The sequence below is a fragment of the Nothoprocta perdicaria genome, unplaced genomic scaffold (genome assembly GCF_003342845.1).
Source record: "Nothoprocta perdicaria isolate Ctin4 unplaced genomic scaffold, notPer1 scaffold_11, whole genome shotgun sequence".
In the NCBI taxonomy this organism is placed as follows: domain Eukaryota; kingdom Metazoa; phylum Chordata; class Aves; order Tinamiformes; family Tinamidae; genus Nothoprocta; species Nothoprocta perdicaria.
This window is the reverse complement of record NW_020454205.1, coordinates 8071375-8093391: the sequence shown is the minus strand read 5'-3', so window position 1 is coordinate 8093391 and position 22017 is coordinate 8071375. Positions and strand designations below refer to the sequence as shown.

The following is a 22017-nucleotide window of genomic DNA, read 5'->3' as shown; positions in this document are numbered from 1 at the left end:
CCCTTTCTCTCCCTCCCTTCCTGCCTTTTTACCTACCCCTCCAACAGATACAAACAAAACATAGCTTTGGATACTGTTTTTTTAGGAATCTCATTTGCTTCAGAAGTGATAGGCTAATGCTCAGAAAAACCTCAGAAGGTACCAGGCATCTCTCTGGCTACAACAATATTGCAAGTATTCCTTGCAATATATTGCAAGGAATAGGCAATGCCTCCTGCATAAAAAACAGCTCTCAACTGTTCCTGCAGCTTCATAACATTGAGCAGTAGCACCGGACAGTAGTGTATTCAGAAACCTGAACTACCTGAGGATGCCACTAGCATGTGTTGTCCTGCTTTTTGTAGCATGTATAGGCCTGATGTTTTCAGGATATCTTGATTTTAAGAGTGATTTTGCTGAGATTTTCATGAAGCTGTGTGCTAAGCTGTCCTGCACTAGGAAAAAAACGCAGTAACTTGTTGTCAAATATAACATCAATAGTGTCATTCTTGCCACTTTCTTGTGAACATGAATTTTATGCATTCATGTATAAAGAACTAAAGAAATTCTGCCAGAATAGCCTGTTCCTAAATCAAATTAAATTACTCTCTAGGTTGCACAGAGAGTAGAAATATTATGACGCCCCTAAGGAGATGGTGGTCATTGGAAACTACTTAATAAAAGCCCAAAATACAGAGGAGGCAATGGTGGCTTTAGTGAGAGCTGAATATCTTTTGAAATATCGTGCTACTTGAATTATATACATCCGAAAATACTGTTGCTTAATTGTCTGAATGATTTTTAAGCATGGTTGTTAAATAATCTCAGTCTGTCTATTTATTGACTAATGTTCAGTAGTAAATTAAGGAGCATTTAATTACATTTGCAAACCATGAAAATGGAAGGTGAAACCTCTGATATCTGTGAGGAGACTAAATCTTGAAGTAGGCATTCTTTGCCGTTTCCAAACTTCTGTATTTATTTTATTCAACTATAGATGATCTGAGTTTCAGAAGTCCCTGTCTCTATCCCTGTGTCTCTGCCTGTCCCCCTCTCTCTTTCTCATTCACTGCTTGTTGTATAAAAGTGCGATCTTTTTGGCCTAGATGCCCAGAGGAGTACCAGAATAATTCTGTTTTTCCCTATGCATCTTAAAATGACCATGGTATAGTGACTGTTTTATTTGTTTCTTTTACAGGGAAGTGCTGATTTGTCCAATTGGGATGTGCTGAATGATCAGGCAGCTGAAGTAAGTGCGAAAGAATGTATGTTTAGTGACACATGCTGCTACGTACCTGGTAAAAGGTTGTAGTTGACTATTAAAATGGTATATATGATTTAGTCATAGAGGATTGTTGTTATACTTGTTATAAAAGTGGTGTGATCTCATTATTTTGAAGTCTAAAGGCTTGTATTTATCTCTATAATAAGCTGAGAATTTGGCTGGTAAGAAGAGTGTTATTAGTGAAACTGATGACCTTGTCTACATACCTGAATATTACTGTAACTGAAGAGGGTAACTGAAAAGAGTGTTTATTTCTTAATTGTTTCAGGCATTACAGGCCAAAATTTTTTTAAATAAAACACAAAACGCATGAGATGGCTAATGATGTTGCTTCTAAGAAATTAAGAGCAATTCCTTAATTATTACTCAAAAGATTGATTAGAAAATTCTTTTCTTTCAATTTCTTTGTTCCTGTTGAATTGATAAAAGCCATTAAAACTAACTTTTCACATGATATGTTGCTAATATTTATTTGCAATTGGCTAATTATTCTTGAATCTATTTTTAAATCAAGAAAGTTTTATTATTACTGTTTTATGGCTATCCTGAGTAACAGCACAGAAATCTCTCTGTCACTTAGAGTAAGAGTCACTTAGAGACCCAAACATGTCAGAATGGAACTTTGCTACGTCTGATGTTATAGAATCAAATCATTCTTCTTCATATTTTAAGTTTGCCCAATACATTATCATGTGAACTGTATGATTTCTGGTGTATTTTTTTTTTTTTTTAAGAATTGAGGTTTTAGCATATAATATATTAAATACAAATCTAAATGCTGATTTTTTTAAAACAATATAAGCTTGGAATTGAATTTATATTCAGAGCCATTATAAAATAGACATGCTATAATGACTTTTTTTTTTTTTTTTTGCTTTAATGAAGAAAGCAGTGGTAAATTCTGCTGCAGAATGCAGTCAGCTTGGTGATAAAATGTGTCAAACTAGAATAGCTGAGCTAGAAAACAAACTTCAGGAGAAACAGGAAGCCGTCGAAAGACTCACTGCACAGATGAATGAGCTGCAAGAGGAACTTACCCAGCATAGTGACTCTATGCATCTTCAGGTATGTTTCATAAAAGTGGATAACAGGGATAATAGTACTTGTTTTGGGACGCCTAAATATTTGTAGAGTGAAACAGATGATGGTAACTGTGCTCCTAATATATTTTGGTTTTCAAGTTGTGCTTTCTGTGATTTATTTAGGAAAGTGTTGTCCAGGAACGGAATGAAGTCATAAGAAAGCTAACAAGCAGCCTTCAACAGGCGAGGCAGGATCACAGTGACCTCCAGGAAGAGGCTGCACGTATAGCTGAGGCCATCCATGGTTTACAACTTCAGTTACATCAGGTGTGATTCTTTTGTAATGTTTATTTCCTTATGAAATGAACAAGAACAGGTTTAGAAACATATACACTAAAACTTCCTAGTTTACATTTTAGCTCTTTTTCATAGTTCTTAAAGAATATGTAACTTTTTTTTTCTTTTTCCTATTTCATGAGCTGTTTTTAGGGAATTTTACCCTAATTTGGCTTGAATTTTGCAGAAATCATTATTATAATATTGGCTTATTTGTCATCAGTTTAGCTCACTGTAACAAGTTACTGTGTATTAGCTTAGAAATTATAGTTCCCTAGTTATGTGCTCTACCCTGTATTTCCCAAAGCTAAAAATGACTTGCCACTAAGGAGGTTTAAAATAACCAAAGATGGCTCATGCTGCTCCTGTGATGCAGCTCTTGAGCACAGGAACCCATGTTTGCTGATAATGCTGATTGGGGATATGAAACCCCTAAGTGTTATGATATGCTCTATCCTTTCTTTTTTTTTTTTTTTAATTTGTTTTAAGTTCTGTTTTGTGATCTTCAGTATTACATTGGCTCCTCTCTCTGAATATTTCATTTTTTGCTTTTTAGGAGCATTGTTGCAAAAGATTTGCAAGATAAGTATCAAAGTAGAAGGGCCAGATGTCTTAAATGTCCAGGAGTGCTTAAAAAACAAACAAAACAACAACAAAAAAAAGAAATATGGGGTTTTGCTTCTCATGTGCTTAAAACAAATCTTCTATGGAATGGGATTCTAACTTTGGAAAAGGAAAAGAAATACTGCTTTTCTCTAAAGAGAAATGCTGCTTTTCTCTCCTTTATTGCCCTTTTTTTTTTTTTTTGAATGTCATTGACAAAGTACTTTATAATAGAGAGAGTTACTCCAGAAATCATGATTGTTAGTATTTGCTCCATAAGGTCCTGAAAGACAATGATAAAGGTTCTAAATAGCACTTCAGGAATACTCTAAATAAAGGCTGATAATGTGTTGCAGGTCCCTTGTGGAAGCCTAATGTGAACTTCAATAACTGATGAAAGAACAAATACTGCTTTAAATGTATTTATCTTATTGGGTTTGACTGTATTTTTAGAAAATAGCTTTGAAAATGAATTGCTGCTTTTGTTCATTGGCCTCTTACCAGAATGTTCAACTCATTGGGAGTCCTGATTCAGTTAGGGGGCTTCATAAGTGTAAATTAACATTTATATTTATATGGTAAATAATATTTTTTTAAACATCAGAAGTGTCATGTGACTTTTGGGGAAGAGTTTTATCATTTGAAAAGAAAAAGGATGAATTGGTATCAAATGAACACAGTGTATGTTATACATACAGTCAGTGTATGAGTTATTCTGGTGTAAACTTACTTCTGACTGTGAGTATATTTATGCATATAGGCAAATAAGATGTTGAGGAATAAAAGCCCTCAAAAAAATGAAGTATTAGAAGCCCAACACCAGGCAACCTTGTTTCAGGACCGTCTCAAAGAGCAAGGTACCCATTTGGAGATGCTGCGTCAGAAAGCACGCAACTTGGAAGTAGAGCTTGAGTCTTCTCATAAGGTAAAAGCTCCTTTATGTTTCTTTAAAGAAATAATTACAAATTCTAGTTAGCATTTAGTCATGATCTTGCAAGCCAAGATAGCCCCTTTTGGAAGAGGAGTATCTACTGAACACTCTATTTTCGCATGAGATAGTGTTGATGCTTCAGTACTGAAGAAGCACTAAAACTGCTCTTCAACACAGTATTGAAGTCTGGTTGTTGAAGGTGCTGATATCCAGCAAATAGGCAAAATAATTGCTAAGATTGTAACTCACATGTTCATGCAAGTTCATTTATTTTTGTAAGAAGAATTCGGCTTTGACTGTTTAAAATTGCCTTAACTGTTATGTGTTGAAATAACTTCATTAGTTTTTCTTGCAGAAGGGGAGGTCTTTACCACTGTTAATAAACTGTTGTGTAAGGTTAAGAAATTTTGTTTAGAAGTAGTTCCTTTGCTAAGTTTATTGAACTGATGCATGTGGGAATGTAACTGAGATGACAGGCGTAACATTCCAGTAGGATGAAAGCTACTGTATGAACAGGGGATAACCACTTAATACTTTCACAGTTGTGTTTGAGCAACCACTCAAGTTTTGCTCCTAGATAAGCATTTTAACTCCACCTATAAGCATGTTAGCTACAGATACAAACCAAAGTGAAATTCTTACATAGGAATATTTTGTTGCACTCATCCCAGAAGCAATACTAGAAATAAAGAAATAATCTTAAAGATCTAAATTCTAAATGTGCAGGTGTCGTAATATACACTCAGGATTTGATGCTAACTCTGACCAGCAGTGATAGTATGGTCTACTTAGGAAAATCTGATTCTTTTAAGCACAGAACCATCAATTAAAAGTTAAGTCTTAAATTTTAAGTGGGAGGACAGATAAGTTAAATTTGGCTTTTATGCCAATCTACTGCTGTGTGCAGGAAGTGTTTTCTCTATGTACAAATGCATGTGAGAAGAACAGATATCTATAGCTCCTGTATTTTTGATTCAGAAAACCTAAAGTTTGAGGCAGCCACTGTTTTCCTTCTTTGTGGAGTCAGTGGCATACATTTGTTATTCCTCAGAAAATTTAATGTTTTTGGACAGATTTGAAGAGTCTTCCAGTATGTTTTTCTACTCTCAAAGGCTTTTTTAAAAGAATAGCAGTTGCCTAGGCCAGTGAAATACTTTGAATTGTTTGTTAAGAGATAAAGAGCTTGAGTTTTAGGGAAAAAATGTTGTATTTCAATTGCATATTTCATATTTAATATTTTATTTTTAAGAATACCAAAGATAAAGAAAATCTGTTTGCCCAAATGGAAGAGAGTATGAAAGATACAATACAACAACTATATAAAAGCATAGAAGACAAAGAGGAAAGTATTAAAACTCTTCAGAATGTTTTAACATCAGAAAGATTAAACTCATCTATACTACAACATACCCTTTCTCTCCGGGACTCAGAAATAGCAGAGTTAAAAAATGAAATATCCATATCCAAAATGAAAGAACAGCAGCATTTTGAAGAACTCAAAGCGAATCATGAGAAGGATACTTGTAGACAGTTGGAAAGCTTGAGGGCTGAACTGGAGAAATGCCACAGGAATGAGATTGCAAAAGCCAAGCAGGTATATGAAGAAGAAGTGATTTTAAAATACAAGAGTGAATTTGAACAGTTAAAAAAAGAACTCTTTGCTCTCAGCTCTGAGGAAGACATTCATAATTTGAATGTCATTATAATTGACTTAAATAATAGGCTTCATGAGTCTGAAATTCATAAGGAAAAATTGAGAGAAAACCTGGAAAGCCAACTGGAAGATTTCAAGAGAGAGAAAAATGAATCTGAGGTTAAATACAAAGATTTAATTGTTGACCTCAAATCCCAGCTTTCTGATGCAGAAGAACAAGTCAAGGAAGCCTGGCGATATAAGCAAGAAAAAGAATGCTTGAATGAAGAGATCCAGAAACTCAATTTGTTTATCCAGGAATTAAATGAAAAGCTACAAGCTGAGGCTGAAAGAAATATAAATCTAAGGCAAGAGATTGTCTGCAATAGAACGTTAATGAATATGAGGGAAAAACTAATTTTGCCAGAGGTTTCAGAGTTGCAAAGAGGGGAACTTGAAGAGATTTCTAATAAACCATGCCAGCTTAAAAGTGAAGAAGAATTAGTCCATGAAGAACTGGAGTCCCAGCATGGTTTGGGATTGGACTCCTCAAGGGATGAGTTAGAAGTTAAGAATATGAAACAACTCAAAAATAATAGTGAAAATGAAAGTTACGAAGCTGATAGCTTTTCTGAAGAACATTCATTAGAATTAGGGTCTTTCACCAGTGATGGAGGCCTGTTGGCTAAGTATCTCATCTCCACAGAGAGACCAGAACATTCATACGTGTCAGACACTTCTGAAGGTTATACCATTGAAGAAGGTAAATGTGGATTAGACAGTAATGTGCTTTTAGAACCCAATACAGATTTGGATCCACTTTTATTGAAATTTGACTCTGGTGAGAAAATGTACCCTAGCAATTTAGCTCAAGGAAATTTTGAAGAGAGTGAGATGGAAGCAGAAGCCTTCGTTTCATTTTTATCAGACAGCCCCCTGCAGCAACATAAAATAAGTGACAGTGACATAAAGGATGAGGAGGACGTTTGCTTATTAGAGAGATGTGTGAAGCTCACCAAGCAGCTCCATGAGAAGGAGGCAGCCTTGAACAAGTCTCAACAGGAGACCCAAGAAGCTATTGACAGATGGAAAAAGGTAGTAGCTGAGCTCTCGAATTTGCACGTGGAACTGAGTGAGGAACGTGAGGCCCGGGCCCGCTGTGAAAAGGAGCTTGATCAAAAATCGAAGAAAGAGAAAGAACTTGAAAACAAAATAAACTTTTTAGTAAAGCAACAGCAGGAGGATGGAGGCCAACATGATTGTACTGAAGACTCTGCAATACAACTATCAAAGTCTACCTGGCAAGAAATGGTAAAAGGCCTCAGGGAGGAAAGAGAAATGTTGATGGCACAGCTACGAACTCAGGAGCAGTTGGTGAAAGAGGTTCAAGAGCAGAAGACTGCTTCCGATTCTGTAACAAGTGAAGTCCAGTCTCTTTTTGGACGTCAGTTAGCAGCTTTGCAAAGTCAAAGGGATCAAATGCAAACCCAGCTTGATGCTCAGAAGGCCAAAAACCAGACGATAGCTGAGCTTCTTGGCCAGAAAAGCCTATTAGAAGAGACGTTGCTGAAAGAGCAGGAGTCACTCAAAACTGAAATCAATAATAAAGAACAACATTTAAAAATCTTACTGAAGGAAAAAACAACCCTAGAAGAAAGGTTATCTGACAAGGAGCAGGATCTAATAAAAACAGAAAAAGCCTTAGCTGAGAATGTTGCTGTCATAGAGAATCTTGAAAAAAACATGCATGAACTTAACACAGAAGTGCAAAACCTCAAAGAAGGACAGGAGTGTGAAAGATTACGATATGAGGAAAAGTTGAACTCCAATAACTTTGAAATTCATAAACTTAATGCTGAAATAAAAGCAAAAAGCACTGAATACAATGAGAAAGAAAGCCAGCTGACTGAAGAAATCGCTCAGTTGAAGAAAACTAAGTTGGAACTGGAAACTAAATTGCAAGAGTCTGTTAGTTCTGCACAAGCTATGCAAGAAGCACAGTCTGAGATGATGAAAGATTACAAAGAGAAATTGGATAAAATGGAGTCTCAGCATCATGAAGAAATTGGTAAAGTGAGTTTGGCACACAAGAAAGAGGTAGGCAGCCCTGACAGTAGCAGGAGTTTGGACATTTCAGAGTAATGGAAGCTGACATGGCAACTGTTTGTATCCCTCTTTTCAGGTAGAAGAATTAAATGCCAAAATAAAAGAGAAAGTGGAAAAGCAGCAGAAGCTGGAGGAAGAAAGGAAGGAACAGTTTGCTCTAATAAAAAATGTAAGTTGTCTAATCAGGTGATTTTGAAGAAAAAAAACCTCATCTTGTGTTTGTCATTTAAGGAGAACAAACCTTTGGGAGATGTTAAAATTTGTGGGGTATTTTATTTTATTTTATTTTATTTTATTTTATTTTATTTTATTTTATTTTATTTTATTTTATTTTATTTTATTTTATTTTTTCTCTCCCTTTTTCAGTGGTGGCTTTGATTTTTGCAGAAAGGAGGCAAGGGGGAGGTCGAAATGCTAAATAACAATATTTTTAAGCAAGCTGTATATCCGAGTGTTCTCTGCAGGTGCATGAACGAGAGCACGATCGTGAAATTTCTGAGCTGATTGCTAAACATGAAGAGGAGATGGAGGAGCTCCGTGCTGCCCTAAGTAAAGAACAGCAACAGGTGTTGGATGAACTTCAGCATCAAATGGAAGCCACACACAAAGCAGAGATTGAGCAAGCTCAGATCCAATCACAGGTATAATAATGAATCAGGAATTACTGTAGCAGTTACTTGGAGCCTGCACTTTGCAACTTTAGCCTTGTTTTTTGTGCATATAGCATGTACTGTTTTACGTACTGAAAAATTAGAACTGTTCCCTTTGTAGATGGTAGTAGACATTTTCTATGGTAGTCCTCCAGGGTTTTTAATGCAGTTGTATCTTCATTCTGAATAAAATTGGATGTGTAAATTGCTGAATAATCAAAGAGCTTTCCTGTATTTTATGTCTAGATAAGTTTATCAAGTAAATTTTATTTTAAAAACTTTTTTGACCATCCCCCTAGTGTATTTAAGAATGTTTTTATACTAAACTTACGTATGTTAATGTGACTTTCTCTCTTATTAATATTTGTTAGATCTCTGAACATTTCCACAAACGTGAAGCAGAAATAAAAAGAATATGATTAGTCTTAGGTCTCATTACTAGATACTGGCTTAATTTTTGTCTTATTTAGGAGCTGAGACATTCAGTGTATTTTAATTACCTTTATTAAATGAGGGATGTTCAGCACTTTTTCAGTGTCATGAGACATGACTTTTATTTCCACTTCTATTTTTCCCAATACCACTAGAGAGTTTTCCTTTGAACCAAATTATAACCATAGCAAATAAGAGGATTTTTTCACAGCCAGTTAATGGGAGGGATTTAGTTGTCTTCTGTTCTGAAGATGCTGTGAGAAAATAGACAGATGAGTGCATTTGGTAGGACATAGGAGACAGGTGAGGAAAATGTTACTTTATGCTGGGAACTGTAGCAAAAAGTGTATTTTCAGGGGGTTCTAAACAACTGAAAAAACAGTGAATGCCTTTAATTAAGTGAGGGGAAACCCTGTTTCTTTTCCTTTACAGACACTGCACAACCTTGAGCTGGAAGCTTTACGCCTAAGCTTAAATAATATGCACACATCTCAACTTGAGCTGACTCAGTCCAATTTGAGAAAAGAAAAGGAAACTGCCCTGGTGGAACTACGGGAGATGCTCAATGATAAACGTGCTCAGGAGGTAGCAATTCTGCAAAGCCGCCATCAGCTGGAGCTGGAGAAGATGAGAGAGAAATGTTTGAAGGAAAAAGACGACCTTATGCTGAAGCATCAGCAAGAATTAGGTATTAAATTATAGAAATAATGAGCTAAAAATTGAAATTCCATAAGTATGTTCTTTGCTCCACAGATTTCTATCTTGGTGTAGAGCTGGCCTTTTCGGGGACAGTTGGCATTGTCTTGAACAGGAAAAGGTCCAGACTGGCCTATGCAAGAGTACATGGCTTGTAATATATATATGTAAAAATAGTTGTCTGAACCTAACAATTTCTTTCTAACTGCATGGGTGTTTTGTTGCAACCTGTGCAAAACTGCAGCATATTGGATTAGTTGCTTTTTGTAACTGTTAGAGGGAGTTCTCCTGAAGAGTTTCATCACCGGGAACAGTAGAGTTCTTCATACTGTATTGATACTTCACTAAAGGACATTCCTTCCCAACTCCACTCCAGATCCATTCAACACACTCAGCACAATGCTGGCATCTCTTCCATTATCTTTCCTAGGCATTTTCAGAAGTTAGAGAAGTTTCCTACTTGTTCCTGTCTGCTCTTCTCTTGCGATGTCTCAGGAGACAGAGATGACTTAAACACCTTAAAGCGTTAAATGCTGATGTCACATCAATAGACTTTTGAAAGAGTGTCTTTAGGGCTAAAGGCAGTGGTTCAGTGTTGTGTGGTTTATTTTGTTTATTTATTTTAATCATGCTGTCTGTAGATCTAAGCAAATATACCTTTGTTAATTACACTAAAAAACTGTTGTGAGGCAACTGATATGTGCCTCCCAATTCAAGCACTATTTTTTTAAAATATAAATTTATTAATAAATAGTTTTTTGTTTTACAGTTGATCAAAGAAAGAAAATAGAAATGGAAATGGAAGAGACACGCATCCAGCTATTAGAGGTACAAATTCTGTTCTTCATACAGGAAAAGATAAAATAGCTTTCAGTAAATAAGAGTTGTCTTAACAGAGTCCCATTCTACTCTGTTAATTGTAGAGGACAAATAGATGGAATATGAAAACCTAGAAAAAGTTCTCAGTATTTACTAAGTGTATTTGCTTTAATAATATACACATCCTGCTCTGTTAGACTCTTAAAGGAGACTGGGAATTGGAATCAGAGGTGCGTTTAAAAAGCATGAGAGAAGAGCTTTCTGAAAAGCACCAGGCTGAAATGAAAGAACTGCAGAAAACTCTGGAAATGGAATTAGAAAAACTCCAAGTGGACGTGAGACGTCTTTCCCTTGAGAAAGAACAGCTTGAAAGTAAGTGTTGTAGTCTGAGAGGCTGTTATAGCAGAGTTAACTATAAGAGTTTTAGAACCTATTTAAAAAGTAAAACATATCCATGTATTCTTACCTGATTGGATCAATGCCGAGAAACTACCCAGAAAACTGAAAGTTTCTTTTTTTATTTAAGGCCTGATTAACTGCATTGCTTTATGGCTTGCACAATAATATAAGGCTCTGAATATATTTCCTTTCAAAATATTATTGAAGATAAGAGATGAGGGAAATAATACTCTCTTCAAGTAATGGAAATCTAGTTTTAGGGATACTGGGATTCTGATGCTATCTTATAGGCAGGAGACCAACTGAGAAGTAGAAGCTGCCTTTTCCTACATTATCATGGGCCAGATGCCTTCACTGTGTTATCATGCTGTAAGGATGTGTCGTTGTCTTCCCAGCCTGCACTGATTTTTCTAAGATTTCCTTGCATCTGAAAGTTTTTTGAGGAAAACATGATTTTACAGATCACTGTTGCAAACTCTTTCTTGGGTAGAGCAAAGAGTTGAGAGAGTGCTCAGTCAGTGTTGAGATGGGGTACGTGTGGAGGAGCTCTCCTAGTTCTTCTACTAATAATGATACTACTATATTACTAAAACGGTAGTGGGATAAATTCTGTAATTGTAGGACATGAAGAAATATTTGTGTTCTTTTTATTATTTATTATTATTTAATATTATTTAATATTTATTTCCTCCTCTAAATAAATGCTCTTCTGTTTGAGGATGCTTGTTTATAGATGCAGAGAGCAGAGGCTCATCTTATTCCTAGCACTACAGGTGGTTGCCTGGCTTAGAGCATGGGACATGGGGAACCAGGGAGCACCATGCAGAAGCTTCAAGATTTGAAATCCTTAAATATTCAAGTGTGTGTGGTGTTTTTCAAGTGCTGACACCTTTATGGAGAAGGTTCTTCCTGTGAACCCTAAAAAAGCATTCTCATTTGGTTGCATGTGTTTCTGTTTTAGTCATGTAAATTCTTACTGCACTGTGCTGGCTGCTGAATGGAGCTCATTTTTTATTTTGCAGTAAAATGTACAGATTTGGAGAAGGAACACCAGTTAAACATCACAAAATTACGTGAACAGCTTCAGACTGAACATAATCAGCTACTGGATGATATGAAGTTGAAAAGTCAAGAAAAGGAACAGAATATTCAAAAGGAGGTAAATAAGATTTCATTAGTTTGAAAAGTCACAAAACAAGTGTGATATCTGGACAACTTAATTTTTTTTTTCTTTTATGATTTTATTGAACTAGTTAAATATATGTAATAAAGTAGATTAAAGCCCTGGAATAATCTGTAATGGTTCAAAGACTTCTGAATAGACATACTACGTTTATACTACTTCAGTGTCATTCCTTCCTGTGTTCATGCTAGCATTCACTGACACTTTATTCTTGCCAGTGGTAATAAATAAACACCTGGAGCAGATCTGTTGCTCTCTTCAAGGACTGGGCCTAACCAGTCATTGAGGGCTACTCAGTATTTGCTAATCTGGTTAGGAGGTGAGGGGTCTGGTTGTTAGGGTTTCCACCTATTTTTGACAGGATTGTTTATGTTGCATATTAACTAAGCGATTGGAAAAAATTATTTTTTAAAAAAAATGTTTTTTTTTCATAGCTGGAAAGACTTCAGGTCACACATGAAGAGCTAAAGACTCGGTCACAAGAAGAAATCAAGCAACTCTGGTCACAACTCAACAGCACCCGTGCAAACCGACAGGAGTTAAGTGGTATGGCTGAAACAGATGCATTTTATTTTTTGCTTCTAGTTCATATCCAAGTCCTAATTTTTGATATGACAGATGTTTAGTCATGTACCAGAAACACAGCCATGTCATAGATGTGTACAAAAGATCATATATTAGTGTTAGGGCACATGACATGATTTTCCAAAGTCAGAAACAGGTCAGTGTCCCATGTCTGGGAATTTTTCTGAGGTCAAGCCTGTTATGCCTGTGGGGAAGCATTCACTCTTGTCATTTTTTTATTTTTTTATTTTTTTCATATCCTAAAGTAAGAAAAACTTCTATTTTAATTATCTTTGACAGGAAACAAGAGTGTCCTTTTATCAGCACTGTTGTTGCAGTCATTGCTTCTCTGTAACTGTGTTGATGCCTTAGAGCTCCACTCCTGCACATTATGTTTAGTAAAGGTTTAGTAAAAAAAAAAAACGATGCTACATTTAACTTTAACTTTAACGAATGATTACGTACCAAGGCTTAAAAGAAAATTATTGGCAGATTTCAATCTGACATTTTTTATTTATCTGACGCAGATTTTTGTTAGAACTGCAAAGTGTATTCATTAAACTTAGACAAAATGGGTAATTTTAGAGTTTATTAATCAGAGCTGACTTTTGCTAAAGTGAAATAACACATCTGTTGTACATGCACAAACAGTTACATAATAAACACAGGAACAGATACTGGTGAGAAAACTAGAGACCTTGTTTAGAATCTTGGCTGTGTATGCTCATTTATTGAGACTACAACATCAGATGGCATACTTTGCTTTTACTATTACTATGTTACAGAATTATAGCACAGATGGTGCTTTTTTTGTGTGTTTAACGGAACCCCTGTATTCCCTCTCTGAAGTCCTAACCTTTATTAACATTTCAAGTGTCTTCCCATGTCTCTAATCACTCGCACTTATCATTCTTTGGACTCTTTCTGTTTCTTCTTCATCTGGTTTGAGATGGTGAGACCAGAGCACAAGCCCCTGGTTCAGGTGAGGATACATCTTTGTTGTGTGTGGAAATCTTAAAGGCATTTGGCTTTACTCTGCTTTTCCTTTCCTAGAGTGATGCTTTGCAAATGCACTTTACAATCCTTGTGATGGATCAAAAACACAGCAGCCAGAGAGCTAAATCATTGTTCTGATGTAAAAATCACAGCCACTTCACTGTAAAACTCCAAAACTTTCAAACTGTAATTTTGTTCCAGTGGATTTTGCTGGATTAGCAAAAATCTGTACAAGATTGGGCTTCCCTCACCTGCGTCACTGTTGTTCTTACCAGTCTCTATTCATTTGATTCTTCAGCTCTCTCTACTTGGCAATTGCTTTCTTTGAAAACAGGCTTGAAACACATACTAATTGCACTTATTCTTCCTGTTTGGATGTTTGCTGTGATAATTTTTCACCACAAGTGTGCATTTCTTTTGGACCTCAGTGCAAAAACACAGACACTCAGCCAGGTCTGTGTCAGCTCTTTCCTGGCTGTTGGGCATCATCTGGCTTGTGCTGTGGTTTGACTGGAGTGACACAAACGTGCTGCCCATCTGGAGGGGAGGCTGCTCTTGGGCATTGCCCTTTTGGAAACGTGCTGGTTCGCTGCAGCATCTCCTGGGTGCCAGCAGCACCAGAGGCCCTTGGGCAAAGTCACGACCTAAGTGTCTGCAGCCTTTTTAGTGTGGAGATGATTCCTTGCAGTTTGACTGCACGCGGGGCACAGGAGACCGAGAGCTGCTGCCAAACCACACTTAAGAGTTCCTCGTCAGACCACAGGCTCTGAAGTGCTGCTCTGAATGTTTCCTCAGCATGGGAATTTCTGGAGGTGTCTTCAGTCATTTCCCAATTTTTTTCCAGAGTTTCTTTTCCTGACTAGCATAAACTGCTGCTATCTTCTAAGCTCTTTCTTCTAGAAAACCAGTTCTGTTTTCAACTGGTTTTGGTGTGAATTCAGCTAAATCTAAACAATCTGAGAAACCTTTTTTCCTCACTTCTCTTGATTTTTTTGCCCGTAGTTCTACTTTTCTCTAATAAAGAACATTTTTTTTAAAAAAAAGAATCTCAAGTGAGTAGCCCACCCATCATTAAAGTAGTACAAGATTTATTTTACTTTAGTACTTTAGTCCAGAATTAATTTTAGAGCTGCTTCTTTCTTCTTTGTGTGGGGGGTGGGATTTTTTTTGTGTTTTGGTTTGGATGTTTTTCCCCCCTTCTCTCTTCTAGGTAGTTTGTGTAAAATTCCTCCACCAGCAAATAAAAAATTGCAATGGATGTGCAAAAGGAATTTAGTCTTCTTAGTTGCTACCACAAGCAGGTGTGAGGATTAATTTTTTTCTTTTTTCGGGATTCTACATGTCACTGACCCAAAATTGGGGCACAAGTGCAATGCAGGTGATTAACGATCTACTGGTAGTTTTGATTCTTTCCATGCTGATGGTTTCTCCAAATGCAGTGTAAGCAGGGAACACATTTGTGCCATCTTCTGAGGAAAGAAAGTCTTGTCTTTTGAAAGTTTATCTTGCGTATGATCTGGGGAGTATTTTACTGTGATCCAAAAAAAATGAAATATGGCTAATCCTCACAGAAAGAGTTTAACGTACTAATGTGTGCTTTTAAGGATGCAGTGAGATGTTGTGTTCTTCTTGCCTCCATCTCAGAGCTAAAGGAACAGCTCCTGGCCCGTGCCTCACAAGTGGAGGAAATAGAACGGCTAAAGCAAGAATTTGAACAGCAGCGACAGCAAAGGAAAAGTGAGCACGAAACTGAATTAGAACAACTGAGACTTTATTTTGAAAAGAAATTGAGTGTGGCTGAAGAAAACTACAGAGAGGAGTTGACTTTGCTGCATCAGAGACTGCAAGAACTGAAGGAATATTCATTGTTAGAGTCAGATGTGAGCCAGGATCAAGCAGTGGATATCAGGTGGTCTGTTCTGTTTTCTTTATTCTCAGGTTATGATCAATACTTCCAAATTTTTAATATAATGATGTTGTTAGACTCTAAGTATGTTGGGATTGGGGATAAGGTGATTTGAAGTTAGAATACCAGTGAAAGAAGTCATGAATGTGGAAGATATTTTCCTTTTTTTTTTATGTTTTTTTTTTTTATTTTATGGTTGTTCTGTAGCTATTTAAGGTATGATATTGTAAGTTTGACAAGCTCATTTAGCTTAATATTGTAACACATGTCAAAAATCAAGTTTCTAATAATGTGTTCTCTTAGTTCCTCTGTCACAGTTTTTGAAGAGACCACTGAAAAAGAGAGGAGAGTCATACTTGACCAGCTAAATCAACAGTTGGAGCAACATAAGGTAAAATTTTGCTGTATTAAAGCTCTTGTAGTTATTACATTACCCATATGAAAATTGATGTCTGATTCTATTTTTTAGGAAACCGTTAAAGTTGTATTTGAGGCATTTATTAAGGCATCATTAATTTTTGTCAAATCTATGGTAAATTATCAGCTTTAAATAGTTCTTAGCATAGCAGAATAGATGAACTTTGGTGTTTTGCAATGGTCCTGCATTTGGATTACTCTGTGCCTACTGAAGTGTGAGTTCTTCCTCACATGTTGCAGAGTTCATGCTGTTTCTCTTGTCTTGAACTCTGTAGTAATTGTGCCTTTCACTGCTGCCACTTGAGACACTAATTTGGTCGCTCTCCTGTTTAGCCATCTATTTTCATGGATTTTCATTTACTTTCATGAATATGGAAATGTGATCATAGATCATAACTTCTTTATTCTGAGGCACGTACATGGGGAGTTTTTCAGTGATGAGAGGGGATTATTTTTTTTTTTTCTCTCCAAATGCGTGTGAGACTTTCCTCTCTGCACTGTAAAACAACACCTAAAGCTGCTTTATGTCATGGCTCCAGGATGTCTTTACTTCTGGGTGCTCTGTTGTCACAGTAGAGAGTAGAATGCCTGTGAGAGAGCAAAAACTGCAGGTTTGGGGAAAGCACATGTATGTCTGTGAAGAGGGTACTTTACAGTGTGGTTCATATAGTGTTTTCATTGAATCATTTTTGGCATGGTTATTTCACTACTAAAAGTATATTTTTAATCTATTTCTTGCGTAGGAGGAACTTGCCTGTTTGCGAATACAGCTTAAAGAACAGCATAGGTGTGAACTAGATACCTTAAGGTCTTCCCTTGCACTTCAGTATAAGGAGGACCTAATGAGAATGAAGATGGATCTGTCAGATAAATATATAAAAGAAATTGAGGAAATGAAGAAAAAGCATTGTCTAGAACTTGAGCAGCTCCGTGCTAGACTTTCAGAAGAACATATCAAAGGTAAGATCAACCAACAGATTTGATCTGCAGTTGGTTGTTCTGTAGCGAAGCTTACTAAACTGAAGGGTAATTGCTAAAAAGTTGATCAGATTTCTGTTCTTGATGCCTTGAGCAGCACAGTAAAATCATAAATGAATACGTATATGAAATGTTCTTGTCTTTCAGCCATGGTGTTTTTATATTCATACAAAATAGGCTTCTTTTCAGTCTATTCCATGGAACAGACTAACTCCTGTTCCATACCTCTTTTGTAAGTTTTTATTTCATTAATTTTATAGCAATCTATGCTCATCAAATTTCTTTTTATCTTATATATTCCACAAGTGTTACATGTGTTGGGATGATTTTTTCAAAGATAAACTATATAGGGGGCAGAATTTGTAATAGTTAACTTCTGCTGTAAAGTTCAGGCTAAAGACCCTCTTCTGGCTCAATTTAATGAGACTTGCAACATGATTTCATATAATTTCTCTACAGTTGCTGTTTTTCTTGGAAGATACAAGCTTATAATTTATATAAATGTACTGCTTTGCATCTTTTCAATATGAAATGCATATATTGTTGAGGTTCAGGTAAGGGATCGCAGTAGTTCTTGTATATGCAACCTCTTTCTGGGAGCATAGTAGAATACACAACCTTTTGAACTTGTCTTCCATCCTCACTGTTAGCCATATGACACACGTGATTATTCTAACGTATGTCAGTTGAAAGGATCAGCAAACCCTTTAAAATTTGTGGTTGTATTTATGGCTTTTTTTTTTTCTTTCCATCTCTGTTAGACTAAGTATCAAACCTGCCCAAGTAAGAATGCTTAGATAGAGAGTTGCCCCATCTGCCCCTCCAGGGAAATTCTTTATCTAAAGAATATGTGAATAAAAGAAGGTAAAACTTGTGGTAATCTGCCATTCCATTGCCCACAATGGTCACCTGCTGTGACTGCTGTTGGTATAAGGGGACTCATGCCGTAGGATATAATTCTTTGCATTATTCTGTGTGTGTCCATATTGATGGACGATAATGTTGACAATTAAGTACAGCAGAACAGAAGTCATTTTGATCAATGTTTCTTGTTCTGTAGTTAGATATGTCTACTGATAAATTGTGCCACTAGCAACATTCAGCATTGTTTTATTGCTGTGAATTAATAAGGCTTGTTAGAAGAAAATAAATTCTAGAATGTTATTCTGTTGTTTGTTCAGAAATCACCAAACTGCGACTACAAAGTGCTCAAGATGCAGCGCGACAAGTAGAACTGGAGGTGGCCGAGCGAATGGCTGTGCTGGAGAAAGAGCATAAGGAGAAGCTCTCCCTCCTCCAGTCTGAGAAGCATTACATTGCAGAACTTTCACAAGAAATAAAGCACTTAAAGGAAGAGATTGCTAAGCAAAAAGATATTTCTGTGCAAAATGAAAAGCATCTGAAAGAAGAAATGGAAAAGGTAATTGGTATTAACCGTTTTATACAGAATTGGGCAAACTCAATCCTGTTGAGAAGGCCAAGTGAAATAGAAGTTGCACTTTAATTGTTTTGAGTTAATGATAGTAATTTTGTCTTGAAAGGGAGCTACATGCCTACAAGGAATAACATTCGATGCCCTACCATTAAATGCTTGGTTTCCCACAGCTTCATTTTTCTTCAGGAACACAGTGTGGGAAGGCACATGCTTCAATACTGATCCAATGCATCAAGAGAGAACAAATGATACAATTGCAAATCCTAGGATTTTTTCCCATTGTTTCTCCCCAGCCTATAGTTGCTTTTAAATAGTGAGTTGAATCAACCTACCTACAACCTGCCATTTCTGCTTTACTTTTGTTTGGAAGAATGACTTAACTGGAAGAACTGAATCTCTCCAAGACCGTAAATATCTATGAGTTTATACCTCAGAGAATGCAGTTTGGTTCTAATACTTAAGCATTTTTAATAACTCTGTTTGCAGGTAAAATACAAGCTTACTGAAGATCACAAGACTGAATTAAGGGGTGCCAGAGAAGAAGTCCAGAAAATAGAGAAGATGTATAAAGAAAAAGAGGAAAAATGGAATTGTGAAAAGGAGGAGCAGAGGATCCAAACAGAAGAAAAGTTATCACTGTTGCGTGCAGAGCTAGAAAACAAATCAGAACAAGAGAAGCAAAATTTACGAAAGGAGTTTGAACTTCGCGAAACTGAAATGAATCGGCTGCAAGATCAGCAGGCCGCCAGAATAGTGGAATTAGAGAAGTTGGTAAAAGAGCAGCAAAACAACTTGCAACAGCTAGAGGACAGCCTTGCAAGTGCACAGGCTGCACAGAAGTCTCAGGAGCAGTATGTCACGGAGCTGCAGGAGGCCAAAACACTTATGGCAAAAGAAATGGAAAAAGCCACACTTCGTTTGCAAGAAGAATGTGCATTTAAACTTATGGAAGTGCAAAACAAGTAAGCCTTGTGTATTTGGGGATTTATTCCTTGCTGGGAATAATCAGAGCTAATGTTTATTTCAGTAATGCTTTTTTATTTTAGGCTTAATAAATGACAGGCATATAGGTCTGTCACCTGATGTTACAAGCTAACTTCTGTATGCGAAGCTTTTTTCCTTCTAAGGAACAGTAAGGTTTTCCATTAAGATCTCCTGTATGGTTTTCCTTAATATAAACGCGTTAAATTTAGCCTAGCCAATCTAACAGAATCTAGTCTAGTTCTACTTGTTGTCTATTAAGAACACTAGACACTGCTGAAGATCCCATAGTAGTATTTATAAATATATATAAATATATATAAATATATATTTATATGTAATATATAAACATATATAAATGGAAAACTCTCAAAACTTTGTTCAGGGGTTATCAAACAACTTAAATGAATTTGAATGCGTTTCTTCTAGTAAATAGAGCTTTTGATACCTAATGAAAGATGAGGTTGATGAGTCGCATTCAATATTCTATGGCAAAATTAAATTCAGGTTAGAGATGCAGGTTGCAACTGCTTATTTGTGTGTCCCTTCTCATTCTCCCCAGTATTCAAATACTGAAACAAATACTTTTTTATATTGGCATATGTCATTTTAAACTTGCCCCTTCTTCTCTCCCTAAACATACACTCATAGAAACGACTGGGGAGATAATTACGCTAAGACAACTTTGAAATAAGGAACTTATTCTTTAAATAACCAATCACTTTTTAGTTATTGATGTCCATATCCCCAAATACTACAGTTAATAATTACAGCAAATGCAAATCTATTGCATCAAGCTTCATACAGGCCCTAGGTAGCCCAGATAGTTTGAAGAGCCTCAGTATCCTGCATGTGCTCTGGAATAACTTTATGTCTTAGTCTAAACAGTTTGTATTTAAAGATTTTTCTTCTGGCAGCCTGTCTGCTTGCAGATAACATGTTCAAAATGTAGATGGTGTATATACTTTGGCTTATGTACAGTATTTGTTATGTCCTAGATGCTCTTACCAGGCAATGTTTGCTCACACTGTCTTTAAAGTAACACTTGAAATTCATATCTTGTTTTGGGCACGTTATCAGAGATGCTTTTTCCATGCTACTCTCCAAGTATGTTTTAATGAGCTAGAGTGAATGCTGTCCTATATTAGTGAGCAGTTCAATAGGAGTGTCTGTCTACCTGGTAATAACCAGATATTGACAATTCCCGTCATGCAAGCCCTTAATTACTTGGCTATGAAATCATCTCCGCACTTTGCTTTGGATTAGTGTTGCATGTGAAGCCTAAAAGTAAAATTTGTGGAGGCTAAGTAACGCCTGCTTCTTAGTTGATGGTTTATCTATTTATTGATGCCTATTATGACAATATTTTCTTCAAAATAATTTAGATTTATGGAGGAACACAAGGCCATGACTCAGAAATTCACAAGCGAGCAAGAGATTCTTCTCCAGGAACTGGAAAAGAATCACGTTGATGAACTAGAACTCCAAAGCCAGCAGTTACAGGAGAAGCACAAGCAGCAAATTTTGTCTCTCAAAGCTGAGTTTCAGACCAAGCACCGAGCTGAACTTGAGACACTTAAATCTTCACTAGAAAGTAAACAGCAGGGTCAGCTTCAAGCTTTTGTTGCTGAACTTCAGACAAAGCATCAAGCACAAATCGACGAGCTGGAGGCTAAACACTTATCAAATCTGGATTCCTTGGAATCATCCTACCTATCTGAAATTCAGAATATAAGGGAAGAGCACAAGCAGGCTCTTGCAGAGCTAGAGACGCGGCACGCACAACAGTTCCACGAGAAGGATAAAATGGCTCAAGCTCGCTTGGCTCAGGAGGTAGAGATGCTGAAACTAAAGCATGCTGAAGAACTTCAGCTTTCACAAAGTAATTTGAAAATTGAACTAGCTACTGCTCATATGGAAAAGCTTAAAGCCATGGCTGCTGAAGCCCAGGAAGCTCATAAGGTGAGTTAAAAGAAAACTTGGCATAGAGGTTGAGATTTAATTGTATCCTCTTAAGTATGAGAGTTGTTGAAATGAGTGGAAATTCCCTCTTGCTTTCTTGTTCTCAGGTGTGTTTCTACAGCGTCCTTTGCGCCAAACACTAACACTTGCGTGACGTGGTCAGAGGGTGATTCAGGAAACTAAAACTGAAAATTGTTGAGTTTTCTAGTTGGTGTGAGGGAAATGTATATGAGATAAATATTTAGCATAATTCAGATTGGAGGCTGTAGATTTAGCTACATCTTCGTAAATTTAAGGAACTTGCTTATTAGCACAATCTTGAGAGGAAGAACAAAATAAAATGTCATCTCCAAGCTCCCAGATAGGCTTCTGAGAGCCAAAAATGGTTTGGTTGAGGAGAGAGTAGGCATAGACTTAAGTCCTTAAAAATACCTAAAATTTTACTATTGCCAGCGCAGAGGTGTGAGGAGGTTTCTGCTGTTGGCTGGGTTAACAAAATGATCCAAGGATGTTTCCAAGGCAAAGAGGTAGGAGGGTTTAGCTCATTACTAGAACTCCAGGACCTTCCAGAGGAAGAGATGTACTGTTCTCTTACCCTTTTACTTCCCAAACATAAAATTTATTGTTTTTGTGTCCACTAAGGCTAAGAAGAAAGCCTTACAAGGGGCAAAAAGGGCTTTTTTTTTTTAACATGTCTCTACTAC

General features: G+C 36.5%; 1 protein-coding gene across 5 annotated transcripts in view; it reads left to right on the top strand.

Annotated features, from left to right (window-relative positions):
- The window catches only part of PCNT (pericentrin), a 71266-nt gene that overhangs the window by 6487 nt on the left and 42762 nt on the right, over positions 1-22017 (top strand). For 4 of the 5 annotated variants that reach the window (XM_026047819.1, XM_026047810.1, XM_026047801.1 and 1 more), the window contains 18 exons: positions 1178-1228; positions 2150-2329; positions 2470-2613; positions 3986-4150; positions 5406-7886; positions 7972-8064; positions 8360-8536; positions 9410-9665; positions 10443-10501; positions 10690-10864; positions 11914-12050; positions 12509-12620; positions 15279-15543; positions 15844-15931; positions 16701-16917; positions 18117-18355; positions 18857-19332; positions 20737-21313. In XM_026047819.1, coding sequence (XP_025903604.1) covers positions 1178-1228; positions 2150-2329; positions 2470-2613; positions 3986-4150; positions 5406-7886; positions 7972-8064; positions 8360-8536; positions 9410-9665; positions 10443-10501; positions 10690-10864; positions 11914-12050; positions 12509-12620; positions 15279-15543; positions 15844-15931; positions 16701-16917; positions 18117-18355; positions 18857-19332; positions 20737-21313 — 5892 coding nt within the window. The remainder of the gene's footprint in view (positions 1-1177; positions 1229-2149; positions 2330-2469; positions 2614-3985; positions 4151-5405; positions 7887-7971; positions 8065-8359; positions 8537-9409; positions 9666-10442; positions 10502-10689; positions 10865-11913; positions 12051-12508; positions 12621-15278; positions 15544-15843; positions 15932-16700; positions 16918-18116; positions 18356-18856; positions 19333-20736; positions 21314-22017) is intronic. The other variant, XM_026047828.1, reaches the window with a different exon arrangement.